The 22,334-nt window shown below is 42.5% G+C and overlaps 2 protein-coding genes across 7 annotated transcripts in view; one reads left to right on the top strand and one right to left on the bottom strand.

Annotated features, from left to right (window-relative positions):
* Positions 1–3,949, bottom strand: part of RGS20 (regulator of G protein signaling 20) — a 51,551-nt gene extending 47,602 nt beyond the window's left edge. For all 4 annotated transcript variants that reach the window (XM_065668265.1, XM_065668262.1, XM_065668263.1 and 1 more), the window contains exon 1: positions 3,870–3,949. The gene's annotated coding sequence lies outside the window, so the exon portion shown is untranslated. The remainder of the gene's footprint in view (positions 1–3,869) is intronic.
* Positions 3,950–7,033: 3,084 nt separating this feature from the next.
* The window catches only part of ATP6V1H (ATPase H+ transporting V1 subunit H), a 45,958-nt gene continuing 30,657 nt past the window's right edge, over positions 7,034–22,334 (top strand). Inside the window, exons 1-4 of one of the 3 annotated variants that reach the window (XM_065668261.1) lie at positions 7,034–7,105; positions 8,308–8,434; positions 16,714–16,816; positions 18,277–18,366. In XM_065668261.1, the coding sequence (XP_065524333.1) occupies positions 8,331–8,434; positions 16,714–16,816; positions 18,277–18,366 (297 nt within the window). In that variant the 5' untranslated portion in view covers positions 7,034–7,105; positions 8,308–8,330. The other 2 variants (XM_065668258.1, XM_065668260.1) reach the window with 2 other exon arrangements.

Here is a 22,334-nt window from a genome sequence, read left to right as displayed (position 1 = left end):
GAGTATTATGTGCAGTTCTGGTGCCCTCAACATAAAAAGGACATGGAACTGTTGGAACAAGTGCAGAGGAGGGCCATGAGGATGATCAGGGGACTGGAGCACCTCCCGTATGAAGACAGGCTGAAAAAGTTGGGGCTGTTCAGCCTGGAGAAGAGAAGGCTGCGTGGAGACCTCATAGCAGCCTTCCAGTATCTGAAGGGGGCCTACAGGGATGCTGGAGAGGTACTCTTCACTAGGGACTGTAGTGATAGGACATGGGGTAACGGGTCAAAACTTAAACAGGGGAAGTTTAGATTGGATATGAGGAAGTTCTTTCCTGTTAGGGTGGTGGGGCACTGGAATGGGTTGCCCAGGGAGGTTGTGAATGCTCCATCCCTGGCAGTGTTCAAGGCCAGGTTGGATGAAGCCTTGGGTAGCATGCTTTAGTGTGAGTTATCTCTTCCCACGACAGAGGAGCTGGAACTAGATGATCTTAAGGTCTTTTCCAACCCTAACTATTCTATGATTCTATGATTCTATAAGTTTGACTTTGGCAGAGTTACTGCTGAGGTTTAGGTAACTACCTTCTTTTCTGTTCTCTAGCCAGGCTTACTGTCAGCAGCATTCCCTCTTTCCTTCATGAAGTTGCTGCTCTGACCTAGCCTCTTCTTGTGAGAGAGGAGGAAGTTAGAGGATACTATTTTATTTTATTTTATTGTATTGTATTGTATTTTATTTGTATTTTTTAACCCAGAAGTGGGCTTTATTTCACCTCATCCTGCAGTGCTGCTTCTACACATTGAGGTGTGGACTCCCTTGTCCAGACAAGAGTTGCTGGCACAAAGCAGCAGAGACCGACAGTGAGAGAAGGAGAGATGCTATAGGCTGCAAAGAGGGACTGGAGACTCCTAGCCCCTCCAGTTTTCAATACAGATGTATATGTTCATGAGACAGACATCTGTTCCCACTCCTTAAAATAATGTACCCTACTATTTCAACTCCACCTGCATTATCTCTCAAGGGTATAAATAGTTAGTTTTGCACTGGCCTTTCTGTTCCTGTTTCTGCACAGCACTTCACTTCGAATTTTCTGACAATTGTTCTATTCTACCAGCGAAAAAAATTGAAGAAGTATTTATCATAGAATCATAGGATCATAGAATGATTAGGGTTGGAAGGGACCTTACAGATCATCTAGTCCATTTATTACATTAAAATGTTAGTTTATTTTTCTTTTGAAAACACCATTCCTACTGAGGATACATGTGTGGTTCCTTAACTAAGCATGCAAAAGTTAGTTTCAAAGAAGTGGTGGGTGGAGCAATCAGAAGATTGCCCAGTATGACCTTTGCAAAACTGTGGTGCAGGTTAATTTCTACTTTGCACTACTTTTTTCTTCCATACTGGAGAGCAGTGCTTTGGGGAAAGGAGTATTTTAGATTTACAACAGCACATGCTTTGTTTTTCCCCATGTGTGTGACCTTGAGCTAGTTTCTTCATATTTCTCTGCCTCATTTTATCTAGAAAACAAAACCCCTTGTACTTTATATTAGTGTTGTATGGACTTAGCCACTGATTCTCAGAAAGGCTTCAAGCTTCACACATTACAAAACCAGCTAGATTCCCTCTAATGTTTCCCTCTTGCAACCCACAAGCACACTTGTAGTTATTTCTTCTCAGCTGTTGGGTCTCTCCTGCTACAGAGTCCTCCTTGCTAAAAAATACCAGGTTTAATTTAGTGTCTGCACCTGGCACTAGTTTTGTGATAGCAGAAACATGTCCTGCTCTTGCAGTGCACCCATGGGGACTTGCTGCTGAAACAAGTCATGTGAGGAAGCCCATGCCTAAGGCTCACATCCATCCCTCGTCATACAATGTACATACTGCCCCTTTCCACATTGCCTTGGGAGGATGGGGTTTAAGCCTTGGAAAGGTAAAAGTGAGCACTCAGAAGACTGGATCTGAATCCTTGCATGAATAACCTCAGGGTAAAATGAGCTCTTGTTTTAGGAATGGTAGCTCTCAAAGATGAAGCTAGTCTCTGTGCTTTTCTAGGAGATAGGTACCACTTTGAGAATGTTCTCTCTTACAGATTCTGCCATCTCTGATTTTTTATTTGTCAATAATATTTTGTGACTTAAAGAAGTGTGTTCACTTTTCCTGGCCTTCTAAGTGTGCTTTTCTTGGGTAAACTTTCCAAGCCATTTCCTCCATATGCTAAAAACTTGTACAGGCATGCTGGAGACAGCCAGGTGGTATACACAATGCTGAAAGGTTAAATTGCAGGTGTGCAAAGCGCCTATGTAATTTGCAGAATATATGAGACATTGCTCTTATTAAAGAAGGAAAGGATACTAGAAATATACTCTCACGATCCAGCTGTCTGTAATCTTACTGGGCGGATGACTCATCTGCATTCATTTTTCTAGTGTTAAACTACTGAACATTTTTATTCTTTGTGATTCAGGCAATTGAGGAATTTTTTTCCTGCATGCTGATATGCTTTTCATTTTTCACACACCACTAAATGCATCTAAACATAGCAACTTCAAATGAAGACGCACTGCCACGAGTTAATGGACAAGCGCTGTCTTGACCAAAATCAGCTAAATGGGAATTGTTTTGCAGCACCTGAATCCTGAAGGATAGAGGCTTACCAAAAAAAAGGAGCACAGAACTTCTCCAAATATAATCTTTAACAAGATCCAGTTCAGAGAATCAACCAGCCTGAATAAGGGCCCATGGCAGGGGGGGCTTGGAACTATATATCTTAAGGTCCTTTCCAACCCTAACTATTCTATGATTCTATGAGGTACTCTCTGAAGCTGGTGATAAAGGATTTGTGCTGGTTGCTGAGGATTACCTCTTGCTGTCATAGTGATGACAGGCACACGGGACAGATTCCTGCAATGACTGTGTAATGTTTTTCTTCCTCAAAGCTTACCCTTGCAATGAAGTTCCTTTACACCAGGCTTGCCTCACAAGACTCACACCAAGTGAAAATTTTCAGATGTTTGACAGACAGGAGATGGGAGCACATGTAAATCTGCAGCATACCCACCATCCTCCGGCAAGGTGTTTTACAGTTCAACTGTGCACTTGTCAAAGGAGTAGCACTATCATCAGCAAAGTTTTCACTACACTGTTTACCTCCTTTCTCAAACGCTTGTGAGTGTGATGAACAGCATGGACTCCAGCCAGATGCTTTTTGCCCTCTGCTGAAGACCCTTCTGTGCTGTGAATGCTGACCATTTCTTCCTGCCCTTTGTTGATGTGTCTCATTCAAGAGTTATGGATCAATGCACAGATCTTTCCTTTTAACCCAGGAGAGCTGTTTTTTTTTTTTTTTTCTTCTTAAGAGCACCTCCAGAGGCATGTCAGTGAATGCCTCTTGGAAATAAATCCAAGTGGACGGTGTCTGTCCGTACCAACCCTTTCCACACACACGAAGAACTCCTGAAGAGCTGTGAGACATGACTGTACCTTACAAAGCTGTACTGACTTTTTTGCTCATGTTTTGCATTTATTCCATTACACGACACGGAAGAATATGTAGATTAAGTATATTATTATGCAGGTATACTGAGGAACAATATATTGTTTGCATTCTCTAATATGGCACATTGCGTTCACTAATTTGATTATTGTGTTAGAGACTCAACCTGCCCGGTATAAATGCCATGTATAATGTTTGGTAGTTCCTTAAATGATCCCTGGTACTCCTGTTTAAAAAATTAGTAATTACTATTACAATTATTTCTGCTATCTGCCCTTCTCTCTCTGCTAAGTCAGTAGGGGCATACTTTCAGACAGTTTACAGAAACTAAGAAAATACATTTTACTGCAGCCTCCCAAACACCTGTGAAATGAACAGTAAAGTCAGAGCTTACCATTTACGATGAAGCAACATGCTGAATCACAGCTTTTCAAAGCTCTTTTCTATAGAAAACTGCAAGTAGCAGTCTGTCTTCTTTTAGCCAGACTGAATGGATGGTGCTAGACTCTTGCAGGTGATGCAATTAGGCAAAAATAAATAGTGTGTTATGAAAAAAAAAGGACCATGGATGACCTAATGCATGCTCCAATACGAGATCACACTGGGCACCGAATTGAAACCACAAGTTTATTTTTTTCTCTGCTTGCTATGGAGTACTGAAACAATTCTGGAAGCAGGGACTAGAAGTGATAGAACCACAGTCCTGTGTGTAGTTGTACTTGGGCTCAGACAGAACTAATTATAATTAATCAGTGGCACAGTAACAAAACCCCTCCTTGAATTAAAAAAAAACCCTGATAGAGGTACTGTGCAGGTATAAAGAACAGTGTATCCCCTAAATGGATGTTCTGGAAAACACAAAGACCATAGCAAAATGAAAAGTTAACTGTAGACATAGAATCATAGAATTATAGAATAGTTAGGGTTGGAAAGGACCTCAAGATCATCTAGTTCCAACCCCCCTGCCATAGGCAGGGACACCTCACACTAAACCATCCCACACAAGGCTTCGTCCAACCTGGCCTTGAACACTGCCAGGGATGGAGCGTCACAACCTCCCTGGGCAACCCATTCCAGTGCCTCACCACCCTAACAGGAAAGAACTTCTTCCTTATATCCAATCTAAACTTCCCCTGTTTAAGTTTTAACCCATTACCCCTTGTCCTATCACTACAGTCCCTAATGAAGAGTCCCTCCCCAGCATCCCTATAGGCCCCCTTCAGGTACTGGAAGGCTGCTATGAGGTCTCCACGCAGCCTTCTCTTCTCCAGGCTGAACAGCCCCAACTTTCTCAGCCTGTCTTTGTATGGGAGGTGCTCCAGTGCCCTGATCATCCTCGTGGCCCTCCTCTGCACTTGTTCCAGCAGTTCCATGTCCTTTTTATGTTGAGGGCACCAGAACTGCACACAATACTCCAGGTGAGGTCTCACAAGAGCAGAGTAGAGGGGCAGGATCACCTCCTTCGACCTGCTGGTCACACTCCTTTTGATGCAGCCCAGGATACGGTTGGCTTTCTGGGCTGCGAGTGCACACTGAAGTCGGCTCATGTTCATTTTCTCATCGACCAGCACCCCCAAGTCCTTCTCTGCAGGGCCGCTCTGAATCTCTTCTTTGCCCAATCTGTAGCTGTGCCTGGGATTGCCCCGACCCAGGTGTAGGACCTTGCACTTGTCATGGTTGAACTTCATAAGGTTGGCATCAGCCCACCTCACAAGCGTGTCAAGGTCCCTCTGGATGGCATCCCTTCCCTGCAGCGTATCAACCAGACCACACAGCTTGGTGTCATCGGCAAACTTGCTGAGGGTGCACTCAATCCCACTGTCCATGTCAGCGACAAAGATGTTAAACAAGACCTCTACTTTGGCTGTCTCAATCTGCTTGCACACAAAACTCTTGGATCTATTTCTCTTTCCCCTGTCTTTCCTCCTTACATATTAGCAGAATTACCCTTCAGGATCATTTCTGACTAGGAGTAGTGTGTCTGTGCACTTCATCACAGTATGACTGGAAAACTTCACTCAGCAACTGAAATCAGAGATATGTTTTTTTTCTTGGAAACACGGAAGCATAAACCTGTGGTTTCTGAAACACTCGGGCTTTTAGTCTGAAAAGTTTCCTGCTCCTTTGGTTAGAGAGACAAAGCTCAACATATATAGGCCATTTTTTACAAAAGGAAGAGGTTGCGCAGGGTCTATCTGCCATTGAGATGTGGCTTGGAAAGAATGAAATGGTGTGCCCCCAGCACATGATCCTGTGCAGCTATAAAGGAGAAGTGTGACACCACAGGCTGTGAGAACTGGCACACCACAACACAGCACAGGCAGTCAGACCTGCCTACCAGAAGTGGGGGTTCAGGAACTCCTGCCTGTTCTCCAGTTGTAGGAAAGAGCAAATTTGCCCCATTGCAGCACAAGAGGCAGGAAGCAAGAAAATACTGAGAACTGGAATAAAAGAATGCAGAGCCCAAGGAGGCATTTCAGTGCCTGGGGCATTGCCTGCCATCTTCCTGGCCCCTTCCCCTCCTGGGCCTCTGTCACAAGCTTGGTGGTCCCTCGCCCAGGTGGGAAACAGGGAGAAGTGCTGGGTGGTTGGAGAAGCTTGCCCTGAGCAGAGCTTCTAAGCCCTTCTCAGCCAGCCTTGTGTTCTCTGTGGAAACACTGAGCTGTTTCTTATTGGCAAATAGCATTGGTGGGCACCCACACGTTGTGTCCTGTCTTGTGTCCAGTCTTCTCAGTATGGGATGAGACCTCCATATAAAACTATACATACACGGGTATGTGTACATAATCAGAGAACCATAGAAAGATCTGGATTGGAAAGGATTTTAAAGCTCATCTCATTCCAACCCCCCTGCCATGGACAGGGACACCTTCCACTAGACCAGGTTGCTCAAAGCCCCGTCCAACCTGGCCTTGAACACTGCCGGAGATGGGGCAGCCACAGCTTCTCTGGGCAACTTCTGCCAGTGCCTCACCACCCTCACAGGAAAGAACGTCTTCCTAGTATCTAATCTAACTCTACCTTCTGACAGCTCAAAGCCGTTCCCCCTTGTCCTACCACTACAGGCCCTTGCAAAAAGTCCCTTTCCAGATTTCCTGTAGGCCCCCTTTAGGTACTGAAAGCTGCTCTAAGGTCCCCCTTCTCCAGGCTGCACAACCTACATTCTCTCAGCCTGTTTTCACAGGAGAGGCGCTCCAGCCTCCAAGCATCTTTGTGGCTTCCTCTGGACGTGTTCCAACAGGTCCACATTCCTTTTCTTTTGGGGGCCCCAGAGTTGAACGCAGTACTGCAGGTGGGGTCCCACGCGAGTGTAGTAGAGGGGGAAAATCACCTCCCTTGACCTGCTGGACACACTCCTCTTTTAATGCAGCCCAGCATACTACAGATATATATATGCGTATATATATATCTACATAAAAGCGTGTATATACATGTATACATAAAAAGATATCTGTAAACGCGTGTACAGTTGCATAAGGCCAAGCACACACGACTAACACCGTACACCACAACCCGGCACGCTCCCGACCGCTCTAACAGCTTCCGGGAGGAGCCTTTCGCCAGTCCCCCCGAACCGCGAGGCGCCCGGGGCGGGGCGTCTTGTCCCTCGGAGGCTGCCGTCGCGGTCAGGTGAGCGGCGTCACATGACGGCGGTGGCTGCGGGGCCGCTGCGGAGCGGAGCGGGGCTCGGCCCGGTGCGGCGGAGCGGTGGGGCCTTTGGTGCGTGGGCTCCCTGGGCTTGCCAAGCAGCGGCTGCGGCCTCCTTCCTCCCTCCCACGGCCCTCCTCCGCCGGCGCGCCCCTGGGGTGAGTGGCAGCTGCCGCGGGGCTGAGGCGCGGATGTGCCGCTGTCCGGGGGACTCTGGTGGGCCCGGGGCGGCGCGTTGGGTTCCGCCTGGCGCGGCAGCTTCTCTAAGGATTTGGGCTGCCACGGGCCCCTTTGGAGGTGTCCATGAGACCCTGCAGGGAGTAGCAGGACAGGGCCAAGTGTCTTCCTCCTCCCTGTCCCAGGCGCCTCTCTTCTTCTTGGACCCCAGTATTGCTTGCTTAGTCCTGCAGCCGGGCTTACCGACCCTGCCCCGCTTTGCGGCTCGAGGAGCGTTTAAATCACTCTGGCTGGGTCGGGTAAGAGCCCGGAAACGTTCAGTTGAAGGACACAGTAGATGGTGCCGTTGTTGTGGATGTCTGCTTGCAGAAGTAGTTTTAACTGCTGCTCCGTTTGTTCAGGGTAGTTCCTTTTTTTTTGTTGCTGTTGGAATTACACTTTCATTCAAGTCACGCAAACTGTATGCTTGTTAAGGATGGGGCAGAATGTGTCAGTGTGCTCTTGCTTGCCTCTCTGAAGGGAGCCAGAAAAGGCTGGACACAGGCTGTGTGGAGAGGCTTGATGCAGTTTAGATTGTAAGGAATGCTGCTCCAGCCTCTGCAAACACACTTCTTGTTTTGGCATCAAAGTCAGGGGGAGATTAAACCATAAAGAAGGAGAAAGGAGTGGTGAAGGTCGCTGTCTGTGGTAATGTACTATGTCCTTACGAAGAGCTTCTGTTCCTGTTTCTTTTCCAGTTTGCTTTCTGTACAGAGATGATATGAATTTTCTTGTTAGGCGATGTAACATGAATTTTAATTTGCATAACTTGTGTTTTGTTTAATTTTTATTGTTGTTGCTGGTTTTTTATTTTTTATTTTTACAAAACTTTATTTTTTCTGAAAGTACGAAGTAAATTTTTAGGGAATGGGACACCTGATTTTCTTTTTTTTTCTTTAAAATATTGGACAGATACTCTGCTTTTATATACTCGAATAAGAGGCCTCAAATCTGACTTGCATTTCTAGGTACATTTTGAATACCAATTAAGATGGATATCCGAGGTGCTGTAGATGCTGCTGTCCCAACAAACATCATTGCGGCCAAAGCTGCTGAAGTGCGAGCAAACAAAGTAAACTGGCAGTCATATCTCCAGTAAGTAAAAACTTTCCACATATTTTATTTCCTCTCCTTCCCTCTTAAGTGTTAGACTTTTTGATATTTTGGGTTACATTGAGGAACATTCTGTCTTGGTCCCATGGAAGTAGTTGGAAAAAATCTGAGTGGTTGGGGAAAATTTTCTTATGACTTATTGCCCAAAAGGGAACTCTACTTTTGTGGACTGAACACTACTAACAAATAATAAAAGTCGGCATGAATATGTGGTAAAACTCCGGAATGTATATAATGGCACTGGGAATAGTGAGAGAACTATTGTCGAAAAGGGACATAGGGACAAGTTGAGGAAAAGAGGTATGTGCATGAGATAGGGAAACAGCAGGAGAAGAAACAGGTTTTTATTAGTCCTCTGTACTCTGAAGTGAAATGCAAGTTCCTTGCAGCCATGCATTCCTCATGACAGGTACCTATGAAGAACATTGGCAAAGTGTAAATTACTGTTATCTCACATGTAATAGCAAATTACTTCAGTGTTTGCTGCATTGTAACTTAAGTGGCAGAAATCTTGATTCTAGAGATACAAGCCATTCTGATGATGCTTTGTGATTATTAATGTTACACAGAATAACCACAAAAAGAAAGTTTGGGTATTTTTTTCAGGCTGCTGTGATACATACTTAATATGCTATATATTAAAGTGAAGTTGCAAAAACATACACATGCAAGCTGAGAAATGCAAACCCAGTAGCTTATTAGTGACTACCTACTTTGCCCTGTGCTGTGTAGCTCAGTTTTGCCTATTCAATTCATTGAACTGTGTTATTTTTCCTCTTTGTGATTGTGTATCTGCATATAAGTCTGCATTGAGGAACTGGTCTGCTGCTGAAGCTTCATTTTTACAGGCTTTTTTTCAAATGGGTCAGTTCCTGGTTCAGTCTAGTGTGTGACATTACCGTGACTTTGCAGGCAAGAGAGGAAGGTTGTTGTGGTAGCTTGACAGTGGCAGCTACCAAGCACTTTTCAGACAGTTTGTAGTAGCTTTGTTGTTACTGTGTGCCCTGTATCCATCTGATTGGAAGTGTGTCCTGAGGAAAACTGAGCAGCTGTTCCTGTCCTAGTGGCAAATGAACTACTGCTAATTTGCAGTTAATCAGGATGAAATTGAGAGTACAGTTGTGCCCTGTCAACATAAGTGAATATGCGATAGTGGTTTTCACTGCTTTTCTAGTGGTTCAGACTGAAGGGCTGGTGAGATTCATCTGCTGCTTTCATTAGTATAAAGGATGGTTCTGTTTGGCAAGGAGTTGTATTTCAAATATATATATAGTATTAATTGCTTGACTGTGCTTTATGTGGTCACCATTTATAATTTTCCTTCATTCTTGGGGCTCACTCTCTGGTGCTGAATAAGGATGGGGGAGTTTTGTGTATGTATTTGTCAGCAAACTTCTATGTAACTTCTTTTGACTGGGAGGTAGGGTTGATGGTTATTTTTTTTTAACTCTAGAAATAGAATTTGACTTTTGTTCTGGAACCTATGAAAGAAGTATATATTAGTTATTTCCTGTCTTTGATCAGTTAGCCAGGTTTTGGATTCTACTGTTGTGCATCTGGGTAGTGTTTGTTATCCTGCTGTGAGACTGTTCAATGCTCGGTGCCCTTTCTATGTCAATGACAGTGTGTTCTGTTTATTATTGCTCTGAAATGATTGTCTCTTGTATGTACTGTTAACATCCTTGCTGTCTGGCTAAGGTAGCTTCAAGGATAAACTTCAGTGGTCCCAGAGGGATTGTGGAGCGTTGTGAAGATTATAGTTCCTTGGCTGAGGAGTTTCCTTATCCTTAGTTATTGTAAAACATCAGAAGAACTTTTGGTTCTTCTAAGGAGGAAGTAAAATTATACCTGAGTTTTGACATGTTCTTCTTACAATAGGCAGGTTTGGGTGTGATGGTGTCTTTGAGGCTGGTGCTTTAAAGGACTTATTACTAAATCACTATTGCAGCTGTATTGACTTATTTCTGGAAGGACATGGACCTGTTTGAGTGAGTCCAGAGGAGCCCACGAAAACAATCAGAGGGCTGGAGCACCTCTCCTGTGAAGACAGGCTGAGGGCATTGGGGTTGTTCAGCCTGGAGAAGAGAAGGCTCTGGGGAGACCTTAGAGCAGCCTTCTAGCACTTAAAGGGGACGTACAGGAAATCTGGAGAGGGACTTTTTGCAAGGGCCTGTAGGGATAGGACAAGGGGAAACAGCTTTAAATTGAAGAAGGTAGATTTAGATTAGATATTAGGAAGGAGTTCTTTCATGTGAGAGTGGTGAGGCACTGGCAGAAGTTGCCCAGAGAAGTTGTGGCTGCCCCGTGCCTGGCAGTGTTCAAAGCCAGGTTGGACGGGGCTTTGAGCAACCTGGCCTAGTGGCAAGTGCCCCTGCTCATGGCAGGGGGCTGGAACTAGATGGTCTTTAAGGTCGCTTAGAACCCAAAACATTCTATGATAAAAAGCAGTGGAAACTTCTTGCTTCTGATGTACCTGTTAGGGGCAGGTGAGAGTGGCTTGTTCTGGTCTATGGAGTAGAATGAAGATAGTGACTGTGAAGGACACTTCTCCTGCTTTCTTTTGAGCCTCTGTTCTAGCAGTGTGTGCATTTAGTGCAATAAGCTTGCGTTTAAGAGTAGGGGGGTGTACTTTAAATCTTCAGATGTTTTTACATTACAGGAAATATGTTTGTTTTCCTTTAGTTATGCCATGCCTCAGTTCATGTATTAATTTTGTTCCTTAAACTATGGATAGCTTTTATATAGTTGGAGTCAAAGAACTTCACAAGAAATTCTAATGAAGTATTATTTTCTTTTAAATCTGTCTGTGCCAGTTGTATGTGTATAAAGATGCTTTAAAAACTTCATCTGTCACAACAGTATTGGAGTTTGGTTTGCACAAGAAGGCATTCTGAAGTTATTTTCCACTCTCTGTTCTTCAGTGCAAAAGCAGAATGGCTTTCTAATAGTTGGTCAGACTATAGTAGCCTGACTGCTCTTGTAGAGTCAGGTAGGGCTAAAGATTAACTGGCATATTGCTTGTTCCGCCTCTGAAGGTTATAACTGTAAACTAAATGTGTAAACTGTAAACACAATACTGATTTTAGTTATTTTCTGTGTATGCTGTTGGCACAAAAAGGAAATATATAGGTATGGCAACACCAGTTTGCCACTGTGTTCATTGCTTGCTACTTTTTTTAATGCTAAAATATACACTTTCTTTGTGTTTAATTCCGGTTAGGGTATGTGTCTGAGGGAACAAAAAGTAGCAGAACATGCAAGAGTAGAAGGTGATGTGTAGGTCTACTTATCTTCTGGAAACTACATGTAGTACGTAGTTGAGGCCATTCTGTGCAGACTTTCTTGCCTTTGGATCTTGAGACTTCTAGTGGTTTAGAGGTGTTGATGCCTTCTTCTAGTTGAAAATGCAGTGGGTTGGTGTTGTGTACTGTGTGGTTGCTTTCAGTGTTTGCCTTGGGGTATCCGAATGTCTTTGGGAGAGTGTGTTAGTTTGCCTGAAGCAAGTTTGCTTTTGTTTTCTAAGAGTAGTAATTGAGTTCTGTGAAAAAGTGAACTTGTTTCAGAGTTCAGCCTCCCTCTGAATGTACTCTCAGTTTTCTAGGTATACAGCATAGCAATATTTCATTTTTTATCAGGTGAAATACCTGATGACTAATTTGTACTTAGTTTTCCATGTGTCTTCAAGTACTTTACATATATGTTTGTGAATTCTGATGTTAAAATACCAATTTTATTTTCTTGAGGGTGGGGGAACTTTCAAAGTGGGTTAAGTATCTTGGACTTTAAAAGCCAATCTTATCTAAGAAGAAAGAAGTTTCCTAAGTGACAATGTGTGTTGTTTGCTTTTTTATTTTTATTTTTATTTTTTTTAATTTTATTTTTTTAATTTGGTCCAGTTTTGTAGAGTACATTCAGTCTCTTTTACTGTTTTGATTTTGTAATGTTAAAACTGTTGAGCAGTTGGATAAAATGAATGCCCTTTAGGTACATGCATAATTCTGTGGATACCTGGATAAAAGAAATTATGCCTTGTTAAGATGTCGTCATAAAGAGTTTCATATTTGCTGCAGATGTCAATTTAAGAAAATATTAACAACAAACAACCCCCCAAATTAAAAACCAGACAAAGCCCCCTAACCTTCAGAATGGCTTTTGTTAAATCATTCAACCAAAAAAAGGAACAAGTGCTACTGGAGGAAATGCATAATAAAAAGAAGAAATCACAAGTTTCTGAATCATCTTGAGACACCAAAAGGTTTTAAAAATGGTAGTCTGACAAATTAATGCTTTCTAAATCTTACACAGCTTCAGTTTTTTCTCCTGTAGCTAGTGCTTTCAAGGCAGGCCTTAATAGCTCTCACAGAGTTTTAAAATGTGATTACAGGACTCCTGGGCTAAAATCTCCATGTCTACAGTCCTGTAATTTGCAGTGTACAGATAGATAATAGTATAGTTTCTCCTGGAAACAGTGCTAGGGTGCATGAAAAACGAAGTGGTTGGTGACAGCCAGCATGGCCTCACTAAGGGGAAATCCTGCCTGACCGATTTTGGGGGCCTTCTATGATGGGGCTACGGAACTGATGGATAGGGGCAAAGCAGTTGATGTCTTCTGCCTGGACTTGTGCAAAGCGTTCGATGCTGGTCCACATGACATCTTTGTCTCTAAATTGGAGAGACATCAATTTGATGGATGGACCGCTCGGTGGGTAAAGAACTGGCTGGATGGCAGCACGCAAAGAGTTGTGGTCAATGGCTCAATGTCCAGCTGGAGATCAGTAACGAGTGGTGTCCCTCAGGGATCGGTGTTGGGACTGATCCTGTTTAGCATCTTTGTCAGTGACATGGACAGTGGGATTGAGTGCGCCCTCAGCAAGTCTGCCGATGACACCAAGCTGTGTGGTTCAGTTGGTATGCTGGAGGGAAGGTATGCCATCCAGAGGGACCTTGACATGCTTGTGAGGTGGGCTGACGCCAACCTTATGAAGTTCAACCATGCCAAGTGCAAGGTCCTGCATTTAGGTCAGGGAAATCCCAGGCACAGGTTGGGCAGAGAAGAGATTCAGAGCAGCCCTGCAGAGAAGGACTTGGGGGTGTTGGTCGATGAGAAAATGAACATGAGCCGGCTTCAGTGTGCGCTCGCAGCCCAGAAAGCCAACCGTATCCTGGGCTGCATCAAAATGAGTGTGACCAGCAGGTCGAAGGAGGTGATCCTGCCCCTCTACTCTGCTCTAGTGAAACCTCACCTGGAGTATTGTGTGCAGTTCTGGTGTCCTCAACATAAAAAGGACATGGAACTGCTGGAACAAGTGCAGAGGAGGGCCACGAGGATGATCGGGGACTGGAGCATCTCCCCATATGAAGACAGACTGAGGGCGTTGGGGTCGTTCAGCCTGGAGAAGGCTGCATGGAGACCTCATAGCAGCCTTCCAGTGTCTGAAGGGGGCCTATAGGGATGCTGGGGAGGGACTCTTTGTCAGGGACTGTAGTGACAGGACAAGGGGTAATGGGTTAAAACTTAAACAGGGGAAGTTTAGGTTGGATATAAGGAAGAAGTTCTTTCCTGTTAGGGTGGTGAGGCACTGGAACAGGCAGCTCAAGTAATTTGTGGCTGCCCCATCTCTAGCGGTGTTCAAGGCAAGGTTGGACAGGGCCTTGAGCAACCTGGTCTAGTGTGAAGTGTCCCTGCCTATGGCAGGGGGGTTGGAACTAGGTGATCTTAAGGTCCTTTCTAACTCTAACTATTCTGTGTTTCTATGAAAAGTGTTATATCCAGACAACTGAAGCTCAGTCAAAATAATGTTTATCTGTTGGCAAAAGACTGTGTAGGCACATCCTGGAAAATAGGAAACTAAATGGTTATCAGTAAGAGGGATGGAGGGAAGCTGTGATTTCTTCCACTGTTTGCTTAGAGGTGCTGGGAAGTTCCTGTCTCTTTGAAGACAGGGTGAGAAAAATGTGTAATGGTATGAGTTAGCTGGTGCCAGCTGTCAGAGGCTGCTCTGCTTTTTTTTTTTTTTCTTTTAATTGGTTGCTAAGGTTTGCTACATAATCTGTTTTTTCTGTTTTAAATTGAGATTAATGGAGATGAAATGCATTTGAAATTACTAAAACTATTAATCAGATGTATGAGATCCCTGATAAAATATTAACAGCTTATTTACAAAGCTGTCAAATCCCTTGTGCTGTTTCGTATAGTTTGGAAAGTGTGTTTTTGAATGGCACTTAGAAGGCAATAAAGAGTAACCCTAACAGCTTTTTCCCCCAAGGCAACATCAATCCCAACACTATTTTTTTTTCCTTTTCTTCTTCTTATTTTTCTTTTTTTTCCCTGTGGTCTAATGTAGGATGAAAGTGAAAACTTCAAAGCTGTTTACCTTGATGGTTAGCAGACCTCTTCTAATAACCTGGTTATAAAGAAACATCTTTCTTCCTGTGATGAGGCTTTTTCAAGAATTAAAGCTGAAAATGAAGGATTCACCTTATGTCATGTTTGAAGTACTTTCTAAATGCCAATATTTTTATAAACAAGCAGCTCACCTTGTTACTTTCACATCAATATCATCCAGGAGTCCCTGGCTTGGCCAGTAGTGATTGAAACATGGAAGACTTCTAGTTATGGAACATTAAGTGTGCATTTGTGGCAGATGAATTATCCTCATCTTTCAGCAACTATTCAAATTCGTCTGTAATAGGCAGGAAAGAGCACAAGTCAATCTAAAAGGCTTGTGTAACAGCATGGTTATCATTAGCTTATTTTTTATCTGTAATTAGTTAAGTTTTGGTAGAAACTAGTCAAGGTTTACCGCTGCTTTATGAGTCTTCCATCTAGGATGTCTTAAATGCCTTTCCTCAGTGCGTATGAGGGTATTTCTCATAAAGCAGGTAGAATACAGAAATAGTGTACCGAACTACTTATGTTGTTTACTTGAAAAGTAAATAGGTAAAAGATGGCTCTGTGATGAAGCCATTCTCAAGACATAACTATAGGAGGTAAGATAGGAACATACTGTAAGTCTTTCTTATGTTTCTGTGTTTCAAGAATCCAGGTGAACCAATAAAAAAAACCACACCACCAACAAAAAAACCCACAAACAACCCAACCAGAAACCCCCATTAAACAAACAAAAAAAAACCCCAACCCTATACCCAACACCACAATCTCCTCCCTTCACCCCAGAAAAGTTTACAAGGATTTTAATGTAACTTCTGCTTAGGGAACATCTGGAACTTACCCAGAGTAATAGATGCATTAAAAGAATCTGTGCTACATAGTTTTGAGAAGTGGAAGGGGTATTTGACTCAGTGGAAATGTAAGAGGGGATGCGTCTTGGAAATAAATGAAACAGAGCAGTGTCTGATACTTTCATTCCCTGTGGCTTTTGTATTGATGATATGCACAATTTTCTTCTTTCATGAAGCACTCCTGGTATTAATTAATAAAGCTAGTCACCTATTAAAGTCTTGGATATTTTTGTGACTACCTGGTTTATAATTAGTTTTCTTACTGAAGAGTACCTGACTGTACTCTTTTGGCAAGTTTGTTATTTGTTGTGATGGTAAGTTTTGTATTATAACAAAACCTCGATGATATTTTGCCAGGTCTTCAGTGAAGTCAACAGCTTTCTGAAATAGTACTGATGATGGCAGTAACTCAGTAAAGAGAAGATCAAGTAGAGATCTGTTAGCTTGTAGGTGTCCACAGCAGTTTACTACATGAAGCTGCCTTGATATGCATTAGAATGAGCTTGCATGCATATCGTTTTTTAAACAAGCAGGGAAAGCTGGAGTGTCATAGTTAGTGAAAGCTAAAAATACATTAGGAACCAAGTTCTTTGCAGTCCTTATAAGTCTCTTCAATACTTATGGCAAATTTAAAATAACAATTAATTTTCTTTTTCTTCATTCAGATTGGATTAGACTATTATGCATATTCTGTATTATAATTTTCACATAATATGCTAGCTTTGCGTGTTTCAGTTCTTGCAACTATTTCCACTGCTTCACCATTAACCTCTGCAGGTTGCAGGTAGACATCTGCTCCACTGTGGACCTCAGTGGGCCACGGGGGGAACAGCCTAGCTTGCCAGTGGTCTGCAGCACAGGCTGCAGGGGAATCTCTACTCCAGTGTCTCCTCCCCTTCCTTGCACTGACCTTGGTGTTAGCAGAGTTATTCTCACATACTCTCAGTTCTCTCTCCTGGCTGTTAAGTTTGACATAACTTATTGTTCATGTTACTTACAGTTTCATATTTTCTTTTCAGAGGGCAGATGATTTCAGGTGAAGACTGTGAATTTATTCAAAGATTTGAACAAAAAAGAAATCCAGAAGAAAAACAGGAGTTGTTGCAAACAGAAGGCAATCAAGTAACTTTCTTTTAATCTACTGGGGAGGAAGATGGAAGGAAAATTTCCTAAGTCTTATTTTATTGTTTGCTGTAAATGGTTAAGATGTTATGAAAGAAGTTTAAAATTTGCTATTGTAATTCCCCCCCCCCCCCCCAAATATACATTGGGCATTCTTTTAAAAGCCTATTAAATAATTACTAAATGTCATCTGACTTTGAGTCTATAGTGGGACAAGCTAGCTGAAGTCTTTCCTCATCCCAGTTATCATGCACACTTGTACTTGAGTCACGTTTATTTTGAGCTTTTTTGCTTATGCCATATTGATGATGGCTGGTAACAGTGAGATTTCTGCTTAGTTAGCTGAACAATTATAATGTAGTTCTGGCAATAGAGCCCACTGACTGCTAGGGTAGATCCAGTTAAACATAGGTGTCTAGTATCATTTTAGCCCCAGTAAGATAGGAAATATCTGTACTGGACATAGTTGATGTGAGATTGATATGTGACCCATGCCATTTGGCTTATTGGAGTCCAGGCAGGATGCCCAAAGACACTTAAATAATATTTGAAGCACTGGAATGTCAGTCCTGAAGCCTGAGTTTCTATCAGACAGTGTCAGAGATCAAGAGGATTGGGGAGGCAGAGGGGAAGGTGAAGGGTCGCAGATGCACTCAAGATACAGAACTTCCCAGCCCTTTGTTCTACTTCAATTTTAGGCTGTTCCATATGGGCCTGTGTGTTTGGTGGTTTTTCTTCCACTTCCCCTCTTCCCCCCTGAGATTGTATTGTGTGACTGGTATGTAGTGGACCACAGTTTGCATAGTTATAAAAGCAAATATGGGGTACATGAGATGCCACAGTGTACCAGTTCAGAGTTCCATTTTTCTTTCAGTTTTAGTTGAATGTGGTGAAGGGAAAGGAGAAAGTGTAAAAGGTAGTGTTGTGAATGTTTCAGCCTATTATATCAGCCTGTTGCTGAAATTGTAAAGTTGTTCAGGAGGTGGAAACCAGCTCAAATATGAGCAAGGGTTTGTCTAGAAGGTATAGGAGTAAACAGGGTAAGAGTGACCTGTCTTCTCTCCCTCATGTTCAAGTAGCTGAAACCTTCTTACACCATGTCTGGATTTGTTGCTGTTTTGTCAGTTTATCTGGTTCTTCTCACTGCCACAAGAAAGAACAGGGGTGGAGATTTTTCTAATCAGTCTTTCAACAAAACACTGTGCTTTCGCTAGTGAGTAATTTTTATTTCATTTGAAAGCTGTAAACCAATTTGTAAAGGGTAACGATCAACATGACAGAAAATCTTTGTAATATAATGTCAAACGTATTCAGCTCTTATTGCAATAGAATAAAATGTTGGGATGCTCAATGCTTATGTAAGGCTTAATTGTGAATTAATGAGGTCCTAGTTTATATTACCAAAAGGATTGAAGACAATTGCTAATATTAATTTTAATGTCTTTTTTTTTTTTTTTTAGTGTGCTAAAACATTTATAAATTTGATGACTCATATCTCCAAGGAACAGACGGTTCAGTACATTCTGACTATGGTTGATGATATGCTGCAAGTAGGTCAATAACCTATCTTATTTTCAAGACTTTAAATGCATGCTTCAGTGGTTTTTTTAGTCTAATTCAGGTCTCTTCAGGTGTTTGTCATACTGTATTAAAAATACTCATAAATTTTCAGATCTTGTCTTCAGAGATTAAATGTTAGATCTAAAGTCGCATGGGTTAAATTAGTCTTATGTGAATATATATATGTTTATGTTCATATTCTGTAAACAAAACATACCTGTATTTTTGTCTGTTGGCTTTCAACCACGCTTCATGTGAAACTTTGATGTTAAGGGATGATTTGTAGCCTCTCTTGTTGTGTAGATAGGATATGACTTCTAATTTGAAGTTGTTGAAGCTTTTTTTCCTATGAAGGTGGTGTTGATTTGGCCACCCTCAGCAAGATGTAGTTTCTGCAGTTTCATGTTTCCAATGTAACTTTAGACTGTTTAGGACAACATGTTCTGAAATTCTGCATTGTTGAGTTATTAAATGGGAACAAGAGCTGGGTGGAGGGGGAAAATCCCCTCCCTCAACCTGCTCATGCTTCTTCAGATGCAGCCCAGAATATGGTAGACTTTTTGTGCTGCAAGAACACATTGCTGGGTGATATTGAGCTTCTCATCAACCGACACTCCCAAGTCTTTCTCCTCAGGGCTGCTTTCAGTCAATCCCATCTGCAGCTTTGTCACTCTAACCCTCTTCCTGTTTTCTTTGACTTTATTTTTTCTCGAGTGTGACAAGCATCAAGAAGCAGAAAAGACAGAAGGGAGCCTTAGTGTCATTCCTTGGTAGGACACTGAGTTGGGAGTACCTATTTTTGTTTTATGCATTTAATGACTTTGTCTTCATGTATGAAAACTCTGTTTGTTATGGTTACTTCTGTGAGGAATGGGTCTTGTTTTTGTGTGAGAAACCTCGGTGATGACAAAGTAACCATTTCACTTGCCTGTCTTTGTAAGTTAGTATGTCTTGCTTTGCTTAGGTGCTTAGACATTAGCGCATAGCCTGTAGCTACAATATGCAACAGGTGATACCTCCTGACCTGTTGTCGTGGTTTAAACTGAGCCACACAGCTTGTTCACTCACTCCCCCGCCCTTTCTCCCTCTTTCTTTCCTTCCCCCCCCAGCCCCTTCCCCGCTCCCGGAGGGATGGGGAGGAGAATCGAGAGAATGTAACTCCCACAGGTTGAGATAAGAACAGTCCAGTAACTAATGTGTAACACAAATCACTGCTGCTACCACCAATGATAATATTGATAAGAGAAAATAACAAGGGAAGAGAATACAATACCACTCACTGAACGAGTTCGATCCCCCCCAAAGAGAGCCCGTACCCTTCCGGGTAACTCCCAGTTACATCCCTGGGCATGACGTACTGTGGTATGGAATACCTCTTTGGCTAGTTTGGGTCAGGTGTCCTGTCTCTGCTTCCTCCCGGCCTCCCCCTCGTCCCTGGCAGAGCATGAGACTCACAGAAGTCCTTGGTCAGGGTAAACATTACGTAGCAACAACTAAAGACAATCGGTGTTACCAGCTCTGTTCCCAGGCCGAAAGTCAAAACACAGCGCTGCACCAGCTACTAAGGAGGAGAAAAACTGACTGCTACTGCTAAACCCAAGACACCTGTAGAATTAATACCCCACAGATAAATGCTTTCACTAGTCCACTCTTGAACAAGTGCATTAGTACTAGGTGGTCGCTGAAAGTAGTTTTGAGTGATCTCTTGTATGCCCTATTAATTCGGCATATGTGTCTAATGAACATGTTTTCTTGACTGCACTGACATTTCTGTGTTCAGGGTCTTACCCAGCCACAGAAGTGGCATATGTGGCATTCTTAAACATAATGACTTCAAATTGTAAGGAGAATAGAGATGTATGTATGTATATATTCTCTTTTGTTTGAAATTGGATGTCTTTTTCACTTTAGGAGTTCTGCTTCAGTGTCTGAAAGGCTGCGCTCTGTATAATTTCATTATTCAGGGATATCTTGCTGCTGGCACAGCAAGAGGGCTTGTGTGCAGGCATCTGCATGGCATCATCCCAGGACTTCCTAACTCTCCATCTCTCTATGAGTCAAAACTGCAGTGAGACTTCTATTTTCTTTTGGTCATGTTCAGATGGTGGAACATGCTGTCAGTGATTCCTTATGGAGCCTTGCTTGCACAATTTCAAGGTGTAACATTCTTGTCAGAAAGCAGCATATTGACCAATGACTCGTGAGTTTAGTGCAGGGGTCTCTGCAGACTGCCTGGGCAGAAGAATCCACAGTAGTGGATATGAAGTCTCCTCTCTTTGCCCAAGTAGTTTTAATTCAGTACACACAAAGGTTTTAAGTGAGAAATTGTTCAGGGATGTGGTCTTTCATGGTGCCAGTGACTCTTCAAGTAAAACTATTTTGAGCAAGGATGTTCACTGCAGTTTCAGGAGATAAACAATATTTGAAAGCTACTTTTGATAGCTGAAACTTCTAGAAACTATCATAGGTTAACAGTACCCAGCTTTATCCGTATTGATGATGACTGTGGTTCTTCTATTACCTTCCCGTGCTTTTCTTGTGAGGTGTAAAAATCGTATCAACTGTGTTTTGAGCACACAAAAGCTGTCTAGGTGCCTAGGATTGTTTCAGCAATTCTCCTTACAGATTTGATCATTGTTCTAGTAAAGATTTCTCTTGGAGGCTGGCAGAAGTGGAATTAATATGGTATTGCCTTATAAGAATATCACCATTCTGCTTATTTCTGAAGGTGGAGTGTTAGCATACTGGAGTCCCTGAGGAAACAATTATTCTATTCATATGATAAACACTTGGAATAATTTCTCTGGATTAGTGATCCTATCACACTGCACAGTCTGTTACTTACGAAATCTTTCAAGAGCCTGTGGTGTAGTTGGTGCAGGTAGCAGTACCACCCAAGTGAGCTTCGTCTGCTTCTTCAGAAATGACAGATGCTAAATTATTCAGCTGTTGATGTGGGAGCTTCAGGATTTCCTTTTTATTGGTGCAATCAGGAGCTGCCTAGGAAGGTGCAGTTTTGTGTGTTTCAGGGCCATAGGCAGTTCTCCATTCCTTCTGTCCTGTCTTTGCCCTGCACCTTAACAGCAAACCAGACTAGTTTTCTGATTGACAATATGTTGAAGTTATTTCGGCTTTTCTGCTTCCAGATCTGTCTCCTGCTTAGCTAAGTTGTAAAGTGAACTCACTGATCTAGTTATTTCTGATCTTTTTAGCTAGACTCTGTGTAGCACAAGTATAGATGCTAACAGTGATTTACTTCATTGAGCTTCCATTTTTTGTCAAACTAGCCCTCAAAGAGCAGAGGCTTTCCACCAAGATCCCATGTTCTTGAGATCCTACTTTTTTTTATTTCATAGTTTGAACAACAGATTTTGAGAGGGATTGAGTGTTGTTTGACATCTGCTGTATAGAGCATTAATCACTGTAAGAGTTATGACTGTTGGATAACTAGAGATACCTCATCTTCCCTAGTCAGTGATTGGGACAGCAATTTGCAGCCCATGTGGTGCAGTAACTTTGATGCTTTCAGTGAAGGGTTGTTGGTAGCTCTGATGCTTAGTAAGATGACAGTCTTTGGAGCATGAATACATTCAGGTCATCTTATGCTTAATGGATAATATTCCAACAAGCAGGCTTGCCTAGCTGATTGTTGGCCCATGAAGTTAATAATAGGGTGCTGAATGGATGGAGGACAGCCCTGCAGCTAGCGGAGTTTGAAAATTAAATTAGTTGGGTAGTGGAGACTGAGATACTGTCCTCTTGTGGGTTTCTCTATTACAGTGATTCAGGAGTTGTGTACTTGGCTATAGTAGCTTAACTTCAATGGGGAGATATCTTAAGAATTAAAGCTTACTGGGAATGCTGAGATAAAGCAGTAATCCAGGTATTTGATTTTCTGGAAGACTGTTTGTATTCTAGGCTATTAGGAAGTGGCAGAGCTCCTCTTTCTCCTCCAGGT

Source organism: Lathamus discolor, chromosome 2 (assembly GCF_037157495.1).
Source record: "Lathamus discolor isolate bLatDis1 chromosome 2, bLatDis1.hap1, whole genome shotgun sequence".
In the NCBI taxonomy this organism is placed as follows: domain Eukaryota; kingdom Metazoa; phylum Chordata; class Aves; order Psittaciformes; family Psittacidae; genus Lathamus; species Lathamus discolor.
The sequence above is the reverse complement of the archived record's forward strand: the minus strand, read 5'-3'. Positions and strand labels throughout refer to the sequence as shown.